General features: G+C 42.8%; 1 protein-coding gene across 3 annotated transcripts in view; it reads left to right on the top strand.

The window, feature by feature from the left end:
• Positions 1 to 19,947, top strand: part of SEMA5A (semaphorin 5A) — a 488,460-nt gene that overhangs the window by 405,328 nt on the left and 63,185 nt on the right. For all 3 annotated transcript variants that reach the window (XM_041731983.1, XM_041731984.1, XM_041731985.1), the window contains 3 exons: positions 662 to 843; positions 7,084 to 7,227; positions 17,658 to 17,805. In XM_041731983.1, coding sequence (XP_041587917.1) covers positions 662 to 843; positions 7,084 to 7,227; positions 17,658 to 17,805 — 474 coding nt within the window. The remainder of the gene's footprint in view (positions 1 to 661; positions 844 to 7,083; positions 7,228 to 17,657; positions 17,806 to 19,947) is intronic.

Below are 19,947 nucleotides of genomic sequence, written 5' to 3'. Positions count from 1 at the left end.
ATTTTTCACTCCGGCTCTGCTTATTCTTTGGGTTTCTCAACATTAGTGGACAATTCTGGGATGACCTGATTGCCAAGCCATTAGCATTCTTCACTCCTGTCCCCCTCCCCCTTCCCGCCTCTTCTTCCTCCTCCTCCTCCCCATCCTCCTCTTCCTCCTGCATCCTCTTCTTCCTCTTCCTCTCCTTCCTCCTTCTCCTCTTTCTCTTCTTTCTTCTCTTCCTCCCCATCTACCTCTTCCTCTTCCTTCCCACTTCCTCCTCTTCCTCCTCCTCCCCATCCTCCTCCCCAGTTCCTCTTCTTCCTCCTCCTCCCCCTCCTCCTCCCCAGTTCCTCTTCTTCCTCCTCTTCTTCTTCCTCCCCTTCCTCCTTCTCCTCTTTCTCTTCTTCCTTCTCTTCCTCCTCCACCCACCTCTTTCTCTTCCTTTCCATCCCCCTCTTCCTCCCCTGTCCTCCTCTTCCTCCTCCTCCCTCCTCCATCACTCTCTCCACCAGTGACCTCTGCTGCATTATGTTATCATGAAATACCTCCCCGTTCATCCCTCTTTAACTGTAACATTAAAACATTCTAAATGTGTTCTGATTGTGCTAGGAGAGGCTTTCAGTTTTTCTGTTTCCAGCCTTAACCCTTGCTGACATCCTCACTTGTATCCTCTTCCTAGATAAGGAATCTCACCGTGGACGGGCACTTCAGCGCGTGGTCTCCGTGGACACCCTGCACGCACACCGATGGCAGCGCTGGGGGGTCCTGCCTGTGTCGCACCCGCACCTGTGACAGCCCGGCCCCCCAGTGCGGCGGCTGGCAGTGTGAGGGCCCCCGCATGGAGATCGCCAACTGTTCAAGGTGTGTCCCCCCAACACTGGTGCAGCTCCGTGTGGACGTGCAGACTGTGGGGGGTGGAAGTCCTTCGTAGTGTCCTTCCCTTTGCAAGAGAAGGGTATCAAAAGACAAACACTTACTACAGAACACATAAAAGTTATGTGATCTACAGAAGGAGATTTTAAATTATAAATTAGATTATAATTTATAATCTAAACCTGTGTAATATGTTCATTGCTAGATTAGGAAAAATATTTGTAATGGGCATACTGTTATTGACTTGTTTGAGGGAAACGTCCATATCAATTAAAATCCTCTTCAGGAACATCTAGCCTAATAGTCCCTTCTGGTAGGACACGATACATTTGCTGTGAACTGACCTAACCCATGTGGCTCTTCACAGTGGTCCCTTTCCTTTGCCAACGTCAGTGACCCTAGTGTCTTGAAGCATGAGAGTGCTATCAACCCTCCACCCTGACTTTGCCATTAGGTGGTTCCTGAGAATTAAAGTGAGTCTGAAATCAGATTTGGCCACACCTTGACACAGCCAGTTCTTGCAAATGGAGTTCCAGTTCCCCATCCCTCAGGCCTGCTGACATGTATGCACATGGAGGTTGTCAGAAGGCAGATGTGATGCTTCTGGTGGCACCTCAGCCAACCTCTTAATCAGACTGGGGAAAGGAAGCTTCTGCTATCAAGGCAGACACTTCATGAAAGAGAGCCCCCAGCCCTGCACCCAGTTCCTGCACAGACAGAGGTGCATGCATAGTATATCAGCCCACCCAATCCTGACATCACTTAAGGCATCAAACAAAAATTATTCCTGCAGCACAGGTACTAAATGCCCTCATGCAGATTCGGGAAGTGACATGCACTTGGCCTCCTTTGGAGTGTGAGCAGCAAGGTGGCATAGTTTTGACAGTCTCAGAAGCTATCCATAGAGTCAATATTCCCGAATATGTAAAGGACAGATCTGGGGTGGCTGCTAGATTTCACATGCCTGTGCATGACATGGCACATGCACCATGTCTGTACCTGCATGGTACAAGTGTCCTGGGGCAGTGGTCCTCACAGCAACTTGCTCATCTGCCCCCTAAAAGAATATTGCTAAACTAGCTACCCCTCAAACACTTGTAGATTGGCATATATATATATTTTTTTTTATCAAAAGTTTTAACAGTTGCAGAGAAAAAAGCTCTGTTACATCGCTATTTAAATGTGTAATGGAATCCAAATGCCTTAGCGATTTCATAACTACCTGCCCATTTAAAAAATCAATCAGCAGGTTCTAATTTAACATTTAGAAAATGTATGTTTTTCCTTCTGTGAATTTCCTGTTTCTATTCTCTTTCTCTCATAGAATCTTATCCAAATATATTATGTTTCTATGTTTAAAAGTCTTATATTGATTACTATATCATACCTCTCTGTGACTACCACAATAGCAAATTATATGAATATAATTGAGAAGCCAAATTTTTATTTCTGATAACCATAGGCTTTACATTTTAAATATTTATTTTGAAAATTAGCTTACTATGAATATTAACATCATGAATGTTACACATTTTGACAATCTTTTAAAACTAAAGAGTCAGATTTTATTGGAAATCCATTACTTCAGGCAATTGTTTTTAACTCCCAACTATTTTTCCTATTCAGGCATGAATGCAACCTCTTGTCTGATTCGGGGAGGGTTTAGCATCAATTCCATTCTTACTAGTTACAAACACTGACAAGTATGGCTCCCATAAGTAGATGGAAATATAAGATTACAGCATTTTCACTCACTTTTCTGAATTCTTTTGAAGTCATCTGCCAAAAGTATGGTAATCTAATAGCCAAAGATTGTTTTTATTGCTTCATATCAATTGATAACCTGTTTATGTTGGCGTTCAATTTTGTCGGAAGCAAAAAATTGCAACCCACCTTACCTGCAAGCCAACTTTTTTGCTCATTCAGTACTGACAGATACTTCCTCCGTTTGTACAAAGCACATCAGAAAGCCTTTCAGAAGGCCAACCAGAGGATTCCAAACTAAACCTGTTATTGTTTACTCATAGGCATCTCCTCTAACCCCATATACTCAGAAAGTGTCGAGAAATTCAAAATATTGCTAATTCAGTACATCCTGCAAATATATTTTTGGTTTTTTTTTAAGATTTATTTACTTATTCGAGAGAGAGAGAAATAGAGGGAGCGGGAGAGAAGCAGACTCCCCGCTGAGCACAGAGCCTTTTAGGACCCTTAGATCGTGAAATCAATAGTCGGGCACTTAACTGATGGAGACACTCAGGCGCCCCACAAATATATTTTTGATTAAATGCTTTTATCACATCACATCATTTAAATATGTTTTCTTACTACCCTAGAGCAGCAGATTGAAGTCATTCAATGTATGAAAGGAAATCCACAATATAAAGTAATTAGCTAAGCCAGACTTTCAAAGCAGGGCCATGTCAGCCTTACTATCAGTCAGAAAGATTTGGTTTTATTTTATAATTAAAATGAACATTTGAATGTGCATCCACATGACACCCTGTCACTTCTGAATTCTAATTCTTAGGGAAGGAGGGGCAGAACCAGGTAGATAGGAAGAAGAGAGAGAAATATATGTAGCCAAATAGGAAGGTAGAAGGTCCAGGGAAGGGAGAAATGATCTGTGCGTGGGCCTGAAAGACGGATTGAACAGGGAGCCCCAGAGCTGGGATAGCCCTGGATGGTGGTTCGATCCTCTCAGCTGCCAGTCCTAGCCACCGGCCCTCTGAGCAGCTGGAGAAACGAGGGCCTCGATCCTTGGGGCCACGACAGGGCATGACACCCATCCTATGGGCTTTGACAGCTGGGGGCTAGAAGAAGCCCAGTCCTTAACAGAGTCCTGCTCTGCGCTGCAGCATGTCAGAACGCAGAACACCCCAGCTCGGTCAACGTCCTGGTCCTGGTCCTGAGTAACCAGGAGAACAGTTCAGACAGGGATGCACTGAGCTGCTTTCCTGTTTCCTCTGCTTCTTCTTCTGCTGTCCCTTGATTGTGTTACTACACTCCATGCTCCTGCTCCCCTGCCCCTGGCGTGTCATGACCACAGCAGCATCTCATATTTTATTTTATTTTATTTTATTTTTTTTTTTAATTTATTTATTTATGATAGTTACAGAGAGAGAAAGAGAGAGGCAGAGACACAGGCAGAGGGAGAAGCAGGCTCCATGCACCAGGAGCCCGATGTGGGATTCGATCCCAGGTCTCCAAGATCGCGCCCCGGGCCAAAGGCAGGCGCCAAACCGCTGCGCCACCCAGGGATCCCTGCATCTCATATTTTAAAACAAGCATCAGGAAAGCTTCTCAAATCAGTCTTCAAGCTCTCTCCACACTTGCTTGTTAATTTACAGTATTTTTTTTTAAGTATGGTCTTGTTTCCATGAGCCTGTTTAGAATGCAAAAACCATTCTGGGCAGGTCTTCTAGGACATCCCTAACCCTGCAGATCAGATGGGGGATCCCACTCTGTGAGAGCGCAGCGTGCGAGGGCGCTTCCTCCCCAGGAGGAGGGGCCAATCAGAGGCTAGCCACCAACAATGCCAGGACCCGGACCTGCTGTGCCCCCTTCCCTTCTCAGGCCAGCCCGGGTCACTTCACAAGATTGAAAGGAGGACAGCAGGGCTCCACAGATAATTTGTGTGAAGGACGCCTGAGTGGCTCAGTGGCTGAGCGCCTGCCTTCAACCCAAGGCATGATCTTGGGGTCCCTGGATCGAATCCGACATCGGGCTCCCCACAGGGAGCCTGCTTCTCTCTCTGCCTGTGTCTCTCTCATGAATAAATAAATAAAATTTTTAAAAGAAAAGATTTGTGTGGTTACAGAAAACAGAGGCATATCAGCTTTGCAGTCTGCACAGCATTCTTTTTATGAAACTGAGATGGTTGCCATCGAGGCATGGGAGAAACTTTGTAAAAGTTACAGAACTGTTGCTATTTGAAGGTTGTGATAAGTGATGAATATTCTTTTTGATACTGTTTCTGGAAAAAAGGATAGTCAAGTGCATGACTGCAGCTTGTTTATTGATATGTCTTTGGCTTTGGTTCTAGTTGAAATGTCATCCTCTGAGCAGAACTGCAATATATTTAATGGTTATTTTAAGATTAATAATTGAATAACTGAACCCATCTTAGTGATGCTTTAAATGCATAACTGGCCTGTTGTGGATTGGTTTAATCCTCGAAATGATTGCTATGCTGATACATGCTTACTTGGTGTTAGTTAACGGCCGCCAGCTACAGTGTCTGCTTCTAAGAGACATTTACAAGCCTGCAAACCCAGGTCTGAAGAGTAGACACACACGTAGGTAATTGCACTCATGTAGTTCTAAACTTCATGTATTTCTGTTATTTATGCATACTTCCATTTACCCACTTCTCTCTCTACAACATGTTCCCTATATTGTAAATAGAATATATCACAAGATGTCATGTTTGTTAAAAGGTTTAGGAAACTAAGAATTTCCAAACAATTTTGGAAGCAGTGTTCCCTGGGGTATCTAACAGTTTTGCCGACATATAAAGAAACTTTGAGAGTCAAAAGGTCATTTTATTCATGTTGAAATGGCTGTTTTTTAGAAAATTCAATGAATTTTTTATATCTTTTTTAAATTGTGTGGGACACCAGGGTATAAGATACTAGCTAATTACCCTTATGAGCAACTTGGGAGGATTTGTCATATTTTGTGATTCCTTGGTTGAATTACCTTAAAGCAGCTTTATGATAATATAATACATCAAAGTATCACTATGTATTTTAGTTATTTATATCATGAAGAAGTTTCAGAAAATAGAGAAATATGAAGTATACTAAGAATTTTCTTGGAGGATTTTCACTTGAAATTATTATAGAAATTATATATTCAAATTATTGTTTATACCTTGAGTTTCAATGGCACAGGTTCCACAACTACATATTTTTAAAGGAATGTATAAAGTAAAAATAAGAATGATTTTTTTCAGTTGATTTTTTTGAGTGGAAATGAAAATCCTATGAGGACAACATATCTATAGAAACGCATATGTGATCAGAGATGTATAAACATATTCCAATTGCAGTAGACTGTTCACATGGGAGTTTGGATGCTGAATTTAACAGATCTTTTGACAGTTAAAATCTTTAAAAATGCCTGCAATTTGTTTTTTAATAGCAGGGACTCGCTACTAAGGGAGATACTTAAATTCTAAACATTCTGAATACAGACATTTTAATACAGGAAAAGTACAACATTAAACAACAACAAAAACTTCTACCTGTCAGTTGTGGTTCATTTTATAAAACACTTTTATACAAACTGTTTTTCATTTTAATTTTATGGTTTATATGCCTATCATATTATGTGTAGGATTACATGAATACAGTCATGTGCAATTTGTACTTTTTGTTTATATTCCATATCTTCATCAAATTCTAAGAAAATAGCCAAGAATCTGAATTCATAGTACCCTTCCTTCATTTTTATTGAAGTTTGTTTTAAAACTTTGGACATTACGATACTCTTTATCAGTAGGAATGCTATCAGAATTACTGATCTTTGTTGATATTACTAGATTTTAAAAGTAAGCATTATAGGTCGTTTTGGATGATATTTTGTTCAGATGTGCCCTTTTTATACATCATAAATGATATAGTACAAATCAAATAGAAGATAAACTCCAGAGGTTCAGGGCATCTCTAATTCCTTTTCAACAGAATAAACTTATTCTTCATTAATTTAACATTCTCATAACGAAAATGTCTTAGTATTTTCTCTAGCCCATTTTATTTTTTTTTATTTTTTTTAATTTTTAAAACATTTTTTTATTTATTTATGATAGTCACACAGAGAGAGAGAGAGGCAGAGACACAGACAGAGGGAGAAGCAGGCTCCATGCACCGGGAGCCCGACGTGGGATTCGATCCCTGGTCTCCAGGATCGTGCCCTGGGCCAAAGGCAGGCACCAAACTGCTGCACCACCCAGGGATCCCTCTCTAGCCCATTTTAAATTAGGAATAGTGTACTTTAAGCATTAGTCTCAAAGGTCCTACCTTGACTCTAAAATCAGATACCGAGGAGAAGGATCTCATGGGACTGGATGTGTCCAGTCCTGTCCTATGGCTCCTCTTCCCTGTCCCTTCCCAGCCCAGGATCCAACAGTCCACATGGGCGCATGGAGGAATTTGGAGGTGGGCGCACACAGTGGTAGATGCTGAGCTAGTGTGAGTCTGTGACGCCACTGCTTCCTCTCCCCAGGAATGGAGGCTGGACCCCCTGGACCTCGTGGTCTCCCTGCAGCACCACCTGTGGGATCGGCTTCCAGGTGCGCCAGCGATCCTGCAGCAACCCCACTCCGCGGCACGGGGGCCGGGTGTGCGTGGGCCAGAACCGCGAGGAGAGGTAGGCGCGCTCTGCCCCCAGCACCGCCATCCTCACGCTTCCTGCCATTCCAGCGCGGCCGCGTTTCTCTGCGGTTTCAGTTTGGGATGTAGCTTAGCTTATCTGTGGCATCCCTTTCTGTTGAGCCAAAGCGTCCTGTTCTTCTCCTGACATCCTCTACTTTTGATCCAAGCCTCGTGTTGACAAGCATCACTGTGCCAGCGTCCGCCGTGCCTGCATGGTTGGCTCGCTGAGCAGTTCCCACGGGAGCAGAGATGCAGGGACAGGGGGCACCTCTGTGCTGGGCTCCCTGGGGATGCAGAAAGTGAGTCTGCTGGAGGAAATGTGTTCGTGTTAGAACTCAACCAGACCCAGTCTCAAACCCTGCAGCTCCAAGTAGGACCTAAGGCGGCCTTGGGTCCAGATGGTAGTCGGATGAAGTAGAGTTTCCCATCAGAACTAACTCCAGCAGCTGGAGCAAGGTGAGAACATGTTCAGGGTCAGGGTGCATTTATAAGGACACCCTCTTCTCTTAGCCCAGACGCTCGGGGAGGCCGCCGCGGAACACAGACGGCGCCGTGTTCCATGTGTGCTGTAAGCTTTCGGTTCCTCGTGGGGATGTTTCAGTTCAGCTTGCATTGAACAGTTTGTTGCTTTTTCTAGAATCAGACATTTGGCTTTGGCTTCATAAAATCTACAGTTGTGACGGTTGGCTCTTTCCTGCATATGTAAAGTACATTCTAGTTTATGACTGTTGGGAGAAAATCCAAGTAGGTGAACTTCACACCACCCAGGATTTCTATTTTTTCCCACTTATATAAATGTATTGACCCATGTGAAACAAAACGGCTTTTGATGCCTTTTAATTAAAATGTAGTAAGGATTGTATCTGTCATATGAGTTCAGTAAGAGCCTCTTATAAAACTACTGTATGCAGCTTTTTCCTATGTGATCAGTATTTATATAGACAAAACCAACAGGTTTACTGTGCAGGTCCTTCCCTGCTAGGTATTTATTACAAACTCAAAACAACCTGGGAGAATCGTGCCTTTCTTTCTTCACTGTGATCCTAAATTGCCAATTAGGGTGTCATTCCTTTTGACTCAGAGGAAAAGGAACGATAATTTTTACAAAGCAAGGATGGTCATTTTTGAAGTAGTCCCCTGAGACATCTCTCATTTCCAATCCAATACCAGTTGATAAGTGGGAAAGCTGGTTATGAGCGAATTGTCTCCCTGCTATTTCTAAACCTTGTAAGATTTAAAATTGATTGGAAGTCTTAAAATGCCTTACATTGTCACATAATACAGCCCTTTCAGGCAGAGTCACCTTCATCAGTGTGAAGTTGCCCTAGGATCCTAGCAACTCTGCAAATGTAGCACCCGTTAGCCCCTTTCCTAGGCTGAGCACACAGGAAGGAAGTTGCTGTTTAACTCCATGGCTAACAGATACGTACATTCTGTATGCACTTGTGATGATAAAGCTATGTCTTCAGGGAAAAATCAGGATGGCTAGCATGTTTGGGGGATTTACACTTAAAATGTTCCCTTTTTATGTAAAAAAAAAAAACAGGCTTATTTGGGTAAGATAAATATTTTGTTAGTGGAGGAATATTTGAATATATATAATAAATGGGTGGATGGTAGGAACAGAAACTCTATAAGATTTTTATAAAATTGAAGCTTCCCTATTGAACAGCCTTTTTAGATTAACAGGCTATCAAGAGATTAATAAAACTTAGAAAAAACAGTACATAATACTTGTTTCTTGGTCTTCACAAGCAAATAGTTCTGAGATTTCTTTGTTGTGTTGCATGGGAGGTGTCTCTGCCTGCACAGTATAAGAGAACACCATCCCCTAGACATATTTGAGAACTAAACTCAAGATTCCAGGAGACTCTGGTCTCCATAGGAGGGCACAGAAGGACAATGACAAAACATATACACAGTAATACCATTGCACCTGCTGCTCTAAATACCATCAGCCCTAAAGAACTCCCAAGTGACCCCAAGTGAATAAATTGATTCCCCCAGAAAAGTCCCTAAGTTAAGGCTGGGATTATAGTTAGTGACTTCGTTTGGATCAAAATGTCCAGGATGGAGTGATTCAATGGTAGTTTTATGGCAATAAAAATCTCAGAAGTATTCACGCCATTTTTTCTGACATACTGGATTTAAAAAAATAATCTAACTTATCTTGTACACTTACTTTAGAGCGTGTGGACACTGTTTTTCTGTTCTAAAAGGTACCGGAAAATGATGTTCTTGAGTACCAAGAACCAAGTGGAAGTACTGATTCCCAAAGAGGCCAGTAACAAGAATGAAGCAGTGGACCTCTGTGTCAATACTATCAAAATGCAAGTGTCATTATCTGTATTAGTTTTATCTTCCTATGTAACCATAGTTGCAAAAAATTAGTGGCTTAAAAAGGCACACATTTATTATTTCACAGTCCTAGTGGATGAAGAGTTTCAGTATGACTACTTGGGTTCTCTGCTCACCCAGAGCTGCAGTCTCATCTGGGCATCAACTGGGGATAGACCTATTTGTAAGATCACATGGTTGTTGTCAGCATTTAGTCCCTGGGGGATTGTCAAATTAAGAATCTCAGTTTCCTGCCAAGTGAGCTATTCTGACATGGTCACTTTCTTCCTCAAATCTGGCAAGGAAGAAAGTCTCCTCATGGGATGGGTAGTATGGTTTTATATAGTGCAGTTGCAAATTGACATGCCATCACCTGGCTATATTTATTGGTTAGAAGTCACAGACCCTGACTCCACTTAAGAGAAGACATTACACAGGACATGAATACCAGCAGGCAAGGATCACTGGGGTCACCTTGCAATATCTGCCACAGTCAATGACATGTCCCTCAGTCATTCATGTCCTTTCCATATGCAAAACGTATTTCACCTATTCCCAAGGCCCCCAAAAGTTTCATACCATTAAATCATCTCCCCAAATTCCAGAACCTTATCATTTCAATCAGGCTCAGATATGAATGAGGCTTTCTGGGTGTCATTCCTCTCATCCTTTCAGCCTCTAAAATCAAAGCAAGGTATCTACCACCAATACACCCAACTTGTGATGGTGGGACAGGCAATGGATAACAGCTATTGACATTTCTGTTCAAAAGAGCGGGGGACAGGGTTGGAAAGTATAGAGGAATCACTGCTCCATGGAAATTCTGAAATCTAGCCAGACAAGTGTTGGGAGTTGCTCGATTAAGTTTCAAGGCCTATGCATAATTCTGCATGGTTCTTGGCTCTGCCTTCTAGGCTCTCATTGCTGCTTCCTGATTCATCTTTTCTTTTTCATGAAAGTTAGCATGTGCTTGCAGCCGGGTAGTTTTATCAACCTGTTTCCTGCCAGTAGGATTCTGGATTCCAGCAGTCTCATTCCATTTGTATTTTCTCTGTACGTTTTGGTGCAAGCTGGTATTTTTGCTGAAATAAACTTTATGGGTCTTTTGTGGATTTCCTGAAGGTTTACTCTAGTAAACAAATCCACACCCACAGACCTTTTTTGAGATAGCCCTCTCTAGCCAGGGATCCTCCTGATGGTGCGGGACCACACCCTGTGGCTTGCTTGTGATTGAGACCATCTGTGAGGCACACCCTTGCTCCTGACCTCTGGAGAGCACCCTTTGTGTAACTGAAGCTACTCTGATCCTTTGGTCTTTCTGAGGTTTTAGCAAGAGGTTATACCCTCACGCCTCCAGCTTTTTCCTCCATGCCAGCCATTCCTGACAGTACTCAGAAGCTATTTATCGATTTGAGCATATTTGCCATCAGTAGAGACTCAGAATTTCCAAAACTATTCCATCCTGGTCCCTCCTGTTTGTTATTCCTTCCCACAATTTTTTTTTCCTTTCCTCATACATTTTAGCATAAGCAGCAAGAAGAAACCTGGCTGCACCTCCAACACTCTGTGTGGAAATTTTCTTGGCAGCGTAACTCACTTCACACTGACGTGTTCCACTTTCTATAGAACCGTAGAGACAGCCTGGAAGCTCTCTGCTGTGTCACAAGGTTCTCCCTTCCCCCCAGTTTCCAATCCTGGGCTCCTCTTTTCTTTTTCATTTTGGTGGTGGTAAAATATATTTACCAGGGCAGCCCCGGTGGCTCAGCGGTTTAGCGCCGCCTTCAGCCCAGGGCCCGATCCTGGAGACCCAGGATCAAGTCCCACATCTGGCTCCCTGCACGGAGCCTGCTTCTCCCTCTGCCTGTATCTCTGCCTCTCTCTCTCTCTCTCTCTCTCTCTCTCTCTCTCTGTGTGTGTGTCATGAATGAATGAATAAAATCTTTAAAAATATATATATATTTAACATAAAATTCACCATTTAACCATGTTTAAGTGTTTGATTCAGTGGCATTAATTACCTTTACTGTATTGTGTAACTATAAAACATTACCTATTTCCAACCATCACCCCAAACCTGTAAACATTAAGCAGTGATTCCCCATTTTTTCCCTCCTCCCAGCCCCTGGTAACCTCTAATCTATGTTCCTTCTCTATAAATTTGCCTATTTGAGATATTCATATAGATAGAATCACGGGATATTGGCATCCTTGTGTCTGGCTGATTCCATGTAGCATAATGTTTTCAAGGCTCATCCGTGCTGGACCATGTGTTAGAGCTTCATTCCTCTTTATAGGCTGAATAATACTTAACCGTATGGCTTTCTCCTGTTGTATTTATCTCTTTAGCCATCAGTTGACAGGTGGGTTATTTCCACCTTTTGGTCCTTGTGAATAGTGCTGCAGTGAACACTAGCATATGAGTGTCTGTTCAAGTCCCTGTGTGAGTTCTTTGTGTAACTGACAGTGCTCAGTGTATAAACCTGACAGTGTATGAACCTAGAAGTGGAATTTCTGGGTCATATGGCAATTCAATGTTTCGTTTTCTGGGGAGCTGCCAAATGGTTCTGCATAGTGGCTTCAACATTGTACACTCCCACCAACAGTGTGTCGGGGTTCAAGTTTCTCCACAACCTTGCTAACGCTTGTTTGTTTCTTCCTTTCTTTCCTTCTTTCTTGCCATCCAGCAGGTATAAAGTAATTATCTCATTGGTTTTGATTTGCACGTCTGTAAGGACTAATGATGTTGAGCATCTTCTCCTGTGCCTACTGGCCATTTGTCTACATTTTTGGAAATGTCTGTTCAAGTCCTTTGCCCATTTGCTTATTGAGTTGGTTTTGTCGTGGAGTTTTAGTGCTTATTCTATTTCCTTCTAAAGCCTCACTGGCAGCATCCTCAAAGTCTCTCTGCTACGATCCTCACTCAAACTTCTTGCTTCTACCCATTACCTGGTCCCAAAGTCATGTTCACATGTCTAGGATTTTCTGCAGTTGCACTGCATGTTAAGGCACCAAAATCTTTTTCAGGAGACATTACATAACACTGTTACCTCTAACTCAGGACCTGAAGCACTTCCTGTTTATTGGCTCACAGGTTCTGTGGGTTTGTAGCTGAGACACAGTTGACCTGGGTCCTTTGCTTCTGGATCTCATGAGGCTGCCACACACTGTAGACCATGGCTGGGGTCTCATCTGAGGCTGACTGGAGGTGTGCTTCCCACATCACATGGTTGTCAGCAGCATTCCGCTCCCCAGGTGCTATCAGACTGAGTCTCTGAGCCAGAAGTTCCCTCAATCCCTCACCACCTAGGCCATTCAGGTCTGACTGCTTCATTCCTCAAAGCGGTGGCATGGGGAGATGGGAGAGAGTTTGCTAAAAAAAATGCATATTGCAGTCTTGTGTAGATTTAATCATGGAAATGATATCCTGTCATTTTTGCCATATTCCCTTGGTTAGGAGCAAATCACGGGTCCTTCCCACCTCCTGCTTCCCACCACACACACTGACTGGGAGGGGATCACACAAGGTGTGACGTCCAGAAGGGAGGACCACAGGGACCACATTAGAGTCTGCCCCCACTGCATTATCAAAGTTAAGAGGCCCAGAACCAGTAGGGACTTTACTATATGATTTTTATTATTTGATTTCGTTTATAATATGATTTTTTATTATATTTTTCTCTGTCTCTCTGGAGTGTGCTTGCTTATTAGCAAGCTAAAGTACTGCTCCTTTGCAAACCATTCCTTTCTCCTCCTGGGTTCTCCTAACTCTCTCCTGGGGTAAAAATTAATAGTGTGGGGGACTTATTGTAGGTACAATTTCTCTGGTGCCACAGAGATTTTATTATTTCAATATGGCCCAGGAAAGGGATGGTCGCTTGAGCCAACCCAGGAACAGAGGCTCAGGCAGGGCCCTGACTAGTTCAGGCTGACAGACACTGCAGTGAGAAACTAGCACGGACCAAACCAGAGCAGAACGCAGCTTGTAGCATGAAGAGATATGACCACCTCACACCAGTGAAAATGGGGAAAATTAACAAGGCAGGAAACCACAAATGTTGGAGAGGATGCGGAGAAAAGGGAACCCTCTTACACTGTTGGTGGGAATGTGAACTGGTGCAGCCACTCTGGAAAACTGTGTGGAGGTTCCTCAGAGTTAAAAATAGACCTGCCCTATGACCCAGCAATTGCACTGCTGGGGATTTACCCCAAAGATACAGATGCAATGAAACGCTGGGACACCTGCACCCCGATGTTTCTAGCAGCAATGTCCACAATAGCCAAACTGTGGAAGGAGCCTCAGTGTCCATTGACAGATGAATGGATAAAGAAGATGTGGTTTATGTATACAATGGAATATTACTCAGCCATTAGAAACGACAAATACCCACGATTTGCTTCAACATGGATGGAACTGGAGGGTATTATGCTGAGTGCAGTAAGTCAATCGGAGAAGGACAAGCATTATATGGTCTCATTCATTTGGGGAATATAAATAATAGTGAAAGGGAATAGAAGGGAAGGGAGAAGAAATGTGTGGGAAATATCAAAAAGGGAGACAGAACATAAAGACTCCTAACTCTGGGAAACGAACTAGGGGCGGTGGAAGGGGAGGAGGGCAGGGAGTGGGGGTGAATGGGTGACGAGCACTGAGGGGGGCACTTGATGGGATGAGCACTGGGTGTTATTCTGTATGTTGGCAAATTGAACACCAATAAAAAATAAATTTATTATAAAAAAAAAGATATGACCAGAAATGATACAGTGTTGAGAATCTAGTTCACATTGGGTTATGAAAGGCAGTTCTTTTCACAGAGACTAATTTGTGGAAAAATTGATAATTTATGGAGAAATATTGCTGGGTTATTAATTCACTTTTAAATGCAAAATGAGAATGAGCAGTCAAGGGCAAAATTAAAATCTTAATTTTTAATGCATCATGAAATGCATCTGTGACTTTCAGTACTTTAAGATACTAGAGATCCAGGAAAGCCAATAAAACTTCAAGAATGTTCAGCTGTTATTGGGCAAAAGCTAGCTGTGTATAGAGGGCTAGAGAGATGAAGAACCACTGGCCGGTCCATTGTATAAATATTTTATCCATAAATTAATAAAAATCCTGGAACAAGCAGAGTTGCCAAGGTATCTAACTTCTAATCCCCATTGTCGTCTGACCAGGAAAGACACTGGAGACTCAGTGGGTAGTTCAAGAAGAGGCACTGCTGTCGGGAGCACATGCTGGTTGGAGTGGGGGATCTGGGGGTCAGAAGGACCCTGCTTCCTTGAAATTGCAGAGAATCCTGTGTCTGAGGATTGTAAAGGAAGGGCTCTGCCTCTGGGCCAACTTTCCTGAGGTGGATTTGTGAGTGAAAACCCAGACGTAAAGGGGGCATTGCTGGCTAGACTAGCAATTTCTTTCCTTTCCGACCTGCCTTGCAGAGGGTGACAGAGTCACATATCTTGGTTGAAGCTCTTTTCCCAGGACTGCTGTAACAAGAGAAAGAGCGAAAAATGGAAGGCGAATGGTGGATAGCTTTAAAATGCAGCCAAATTTATTGACCCTGGTTGCAAGTTCTGTGCTACATGCAGTTTTCAGGCTCTCCTGCAGTAGGACGTCAGCTCTGCTAACAGAGTGATTTCTGACGTGGCCTGCCATAGGCAAATATGAGAAAGTATTTATGTTCTAGGATGTATTTTGCTATGGGAAGATGGTAGCTGCCTTGCTGTGCTTTTTATTAAAAGTGTTTTAGAAGTATATTTAGCAAGATTTTCCTTTATCCTCCCTATTCTTCTATTGCTTGTTTTTGTTTCTGAAAGCTAAAATGAGGGTAAGGAGTCCTGGTGGTCCATACATTTTACATGTTGGCCAATCGGCCTAGCAGGAGGTGGCCTCCTACCCCTCAATCTATCACAGTGAGAGAAGATATATGTGGATATTTTGAATCAAATGCTGAGAGTTCTGATGTTCTGGGTTTTCTTTCCTCCCAAACATATTCTTGAATGGCACCTCCCTTTTTGGATGCTCCATGCACTGACACATATGTTACTAATCCCTGGGTAGGCAGGATGTTTTCCTTATTGCAGTTGTGCCTGTTTGCACATGCTTCCTGAGATCAAATTTTTTTCATCTGTTGTATCCTCAATCTTGTTTTGGCTCTCCTACCTAGAAGCCACACTCTCTTAATTAGCAAACCCCTTCCCTTTCTCGCCTACACATACACATGTCCATCGCCCTGAACTCTTGAGAGCCAGAGCCCTGGGAGGCTGTGTATGACCTGGAAGAGCGAGGTTTTATGTTTCTCTTCCTTAAAAGTTGAGAAGATGAAAGAGCAAGGACTATTTGGTTCCGCTGACTACTCATCTATGTGAACATTTAGAGAAATGAAATGTGCCCTATGGTTCTTGCCTTTGAGGCTTCTTCTGCTGTGACACATCAGCTGTCCCCCCCCCAAGAAGTACATGTGCCTCCCTCCTTCCCACAAAGGAGAGGCTGACATATGACTCTACTGTTCATCTTTATGTGTTTCTCTGCACTCACACAGATGCCCCATCTTCGCCCCACTGCACCAAGCCCAAGCCCACGTGTGTTCCTTTCCATCGTGTTTGTCCAGCTTGGAACACCTCTCCCTGGCACTGTTGCAATCCAGACTCTCCTGGTTGGCATTTGCTCCTTCTGCTCTTCCTGCTGGTGGAGTCTTTGGAGACTGGACTTCACATTGACACAGGGAGTGCTCCTGAAATTTCAGGGAGCTCTGGGCCACCAGTGGGAATGAGACAGCAACCCCTGGAGACCAGTCTTCACTTTCCAACCTGGATGGTACAATTTTGTTTCCTCAAATGACTTGTTCTGGTTTCTGGAAACCAGCTACCATTTGTCCTTACTTCCTACTCATTAATAGTATTTTCTGTTCTGGGCTTGTGTCCATTTCCCTGTATTCATCTTAGGTTGTAAACACCTGTCATATGGAAGCACGCTTGGAATGCCCTTTGCGTAGTGCCCTGCAGGATTTAGTGTTTATTAAAACGGTGGCATTACAGGTGACTTAATGTAGCCTTGGAGATGAGAGTCTCTGCCTCATGTCTGGATCCAGATAGGGTGGGGAGAGACATGTTAGAAAAAGTCCTGCATGCTTCTGTCTTCTAGAAGCTAAATTTCTGTTTAGTAGATGGAGAACTGAATTTAAATAGTGCTTTAAATTGCCAGATATGTTTCATGAAGTTTGACCATGGTCAGAGCAATCTCTTCCTCCCTAGAGGCTGTAACCTGTAGAATGCCAGGTTGCTTCCTTCTTGGTTTTTGTTTGTTCATTTGTTTCTCTCACTTGGCTTTATTTCGCTTATAGTATTAAAAACTGGGGAGAAATTTGACTCATTTAAGGCCAGAGAAGGCCTTGTATAGTTGGCTAATAATTGACAATATGAACATATATGTAGAAGGACAGGGCGTATGAATAGGACCAGTGTTTGTAAATAGTTATTCAAGTTGTCAAGGATGACCAGTGGTCTTTTAGAATTAAGGTTGTGTGACATCACTTTGAGAGGCTACAAATAAATTTAAAAATCCAATAACCTAAGGAAGCACGAGGCTTCCTGCTATAATCAAGCTTTAACTTTTCTTTACTTTATATTAATAGGATTGTGAGCCTTATTTGATTCAAGAATGAGAATCGAATTCCAAAGACACTTTTGCTGACTTTGTGTCCATAACCTACTTTATCTTTCAGTGTTTGTGTTTAGAAGATAAATGCCCTACCTAGGTATTCTCTGTGTGGTCTCATTTTTGAGTGTCTATTTGAAGGGTTCTGTTTTGTTTGTTTCTTCTCTAATTGGCTGCACAGGAAGCTCCATCCTGCATTGTGAGTTGAGCATCTTCTTCATTGTCTCCTGTGCATCTCACTGTCTGTGCACACACAGCATGGCCAGTACCCCACCTGCCCCCATGACTGTGCAAACCACTCCGCACACAAAAAACCCCTCCACATGGAGCATGCCCATGTATTCAACATCTGGTGCAGGGAAGGACCTTGGAAAGGTCTGTGGCTTCATGTTGCCCTGAACAGTTTCCTTTTCCTCTTGATTTCCCCATCACAGATACTGCAATGAGCATTTGCTGTGCCCCCCGCACATGTTCTGGACGGGCTGGGGTCCTTGGGAACGGTGCACAGCCCAGTGTGGCGGTGGCATTCAAGCTCGCCGCAGGACCTGTGAGAATGGACCTGACTGCGCGGGCTGTAATGTGGTGAGTATGGACCTCTTCATTCTCAGCCCATGACCTAGAGCTGGGAGTCTCAAGCCAGCACATCCTGGGTACTCTGCACACACACTTGATATACTGCAAGCATTAGGTGTTCTACAAACACTACATGCTTTGTAAACATGACATGTCTAGACACTGGATGCTCTGTACACAGTAGATGCTCTGCAAACATGAAATGCTCTGTAAAGTGACATTTGACAAGATGCTCTGCATGTGCTATGTGCTGTAAATCATGTAAGTTTCTCTAGTTAATGAGAATATTTGGAGGAAATACTGGAAATTCATAGTAGCTTGGAGGCTTCTTGAATTGAATATTCACTTATGGGATAAACTGCCCGCGGAGTTCCCAGTTCTGATTTCTAAGCTATGACAAAAGCTTCAATGTGCTTACCTCTGGTCACTGTATTCGGTTTGGGAGAATGGCATAAGGTCTCCACACTGAACCACACGAAGTATAGAAAGCTGAACAAACCTGAGACACTCTGAGGATCGAGAAACTTTATGGAGCTGTCGTTAGAGCACACTGGTGCCCAAGTCAGAGCGAATAAAGGACAACTTAGAGTTTTGTTTTTCTTCTGCCTTCACAGGTCATATTTCTTTTAACACTCTAAATCCTTACAAAAAATTCCACTTGTGCAAGCACCATTCCAAAGGCTGCTGTTGCTCTTCCTGTGGTACCTGTAATGATGACTTAGTACTGAGGGCTGCTGGGCCTCTGCCTCGGCCAGCTCCCCCAGGGCTGGCGACATACCATGCACGCAGTGGGTGAGCATGTCCTGGGGGAGAAGCTCAGCATGAGAAGGTCTAGCTTGGCATTCTTCCTCGCCGGTCTTTCCAGTCATTCTTTGCATCGTTTTCATAACCGTGGTCCATGAGGCTGAGCAATGTTTTTGTGCTGCAGTAACGCTTGTTTTTGTGAAATGCAAAAACCACACACTCCTGAGAGCCTTGGAAAATTCAGAGAGGAAGAAGACATGGGCATTTTTGTCAGAGATGCCCAATGCAAGGAGATTTGTTACTGGGCTTTGCAATTAGATTCCTTCCCCTTCACCTGGCAAATATTGCCATAGCTTTAATAGAAGCTATAACTGATTATAGAAGCACTTCTTTCTGGGTTGGCCTGCACTGAGTTTTGGCCATGAAGAATCTTAGTGCCAGTTTAGAATGATATTTATTGATATTTCAGATGCTGAAACATAAAATTATTTGTTAAAATGAGCAAGGTAATTCCGTGAACACTCACTTGTTCTAGGAAGATGGTTTAAATGGGTAGCTTCATTTTCTGCTGAAATACATCATTTCCTATTTCTGGTAGATCAGCGTCAGGGACCGGGATCCCCACTCACATATGAAGGTTTGTCTCATCAGCTGGGAAGCTGCAGGGAGGATGACTTGGGTTGATCTTGCACTTTAGTTTCTAAAACTTTTCAATACAAATAACTCAGAAAACATTTCAGGTCATTCATTTTCTTATTACAAATTGACTTCAATAATTAGGTTTAAAAACAGTTCAATGAAAAAAAGAATTATATTAAGGAATCCCCTGTATAGTCACTGGAGTGTGTGTGTGTGTGTGTGTGTGTGTGTGTGTGTGTGTGTGTTACATCTGATTATAAATGTAAAAACCAAATGTCTTCCTAAAGTGTTAATGTATTTATTGCTTTGTGTCCAAATTTACAGAATTATGGTTTATGAAACAAATACAGCATCACTTCTCCAATCCAGAAAAATGTCATGCCTGTCTCCAATGAGACTAATGTCAGTTCTTAGGTATTTTAATTTAGGGTGGTTTTTTTGTTTGTTTTTTCTTCGTGGTCATGTACTTCCAAGAAGGTATCACTGTGGTACAGTCGTGCAGTCTGCTCTTTTATGATAGAGGCACAACGTTGATTTTTCTTCTCATGTAGCTTTCCCACTTATTCCAGTTCCTGTCTCTCCAAAGACACTAATAGCCAGCTCATGCCAACTGAGCAGCATGAGAAGGATAAAGGAGGGGCTTGGCTTTGTTGGATTACTGCGAAAATGTATCCCATCCATTAAATCCCTAAGTTTATTTAAAAATGACAGTTACTTAAAGTAACATGTTGATTGTCAGATTCTTGCTATAGTTTTTTTTTTTTTAAG

Source organism: Vulpes lagopus, chromosome 17 (assembly GCF_018345385.1).
Source record: "Vulpes lagopus strain Blue_001 chromosome 17, ASM1834538v1, whole genome shotgun sequence".
Taxonomy (NCBI): Eukaryota; Metazoa; Chordata; class Mammalia; order Carnivora; family Canidae; genus Vulpes; species Vulpes lagopus.
This window is presented reverse-complemented; position numbering and strand designations above follow the sequence as displayed.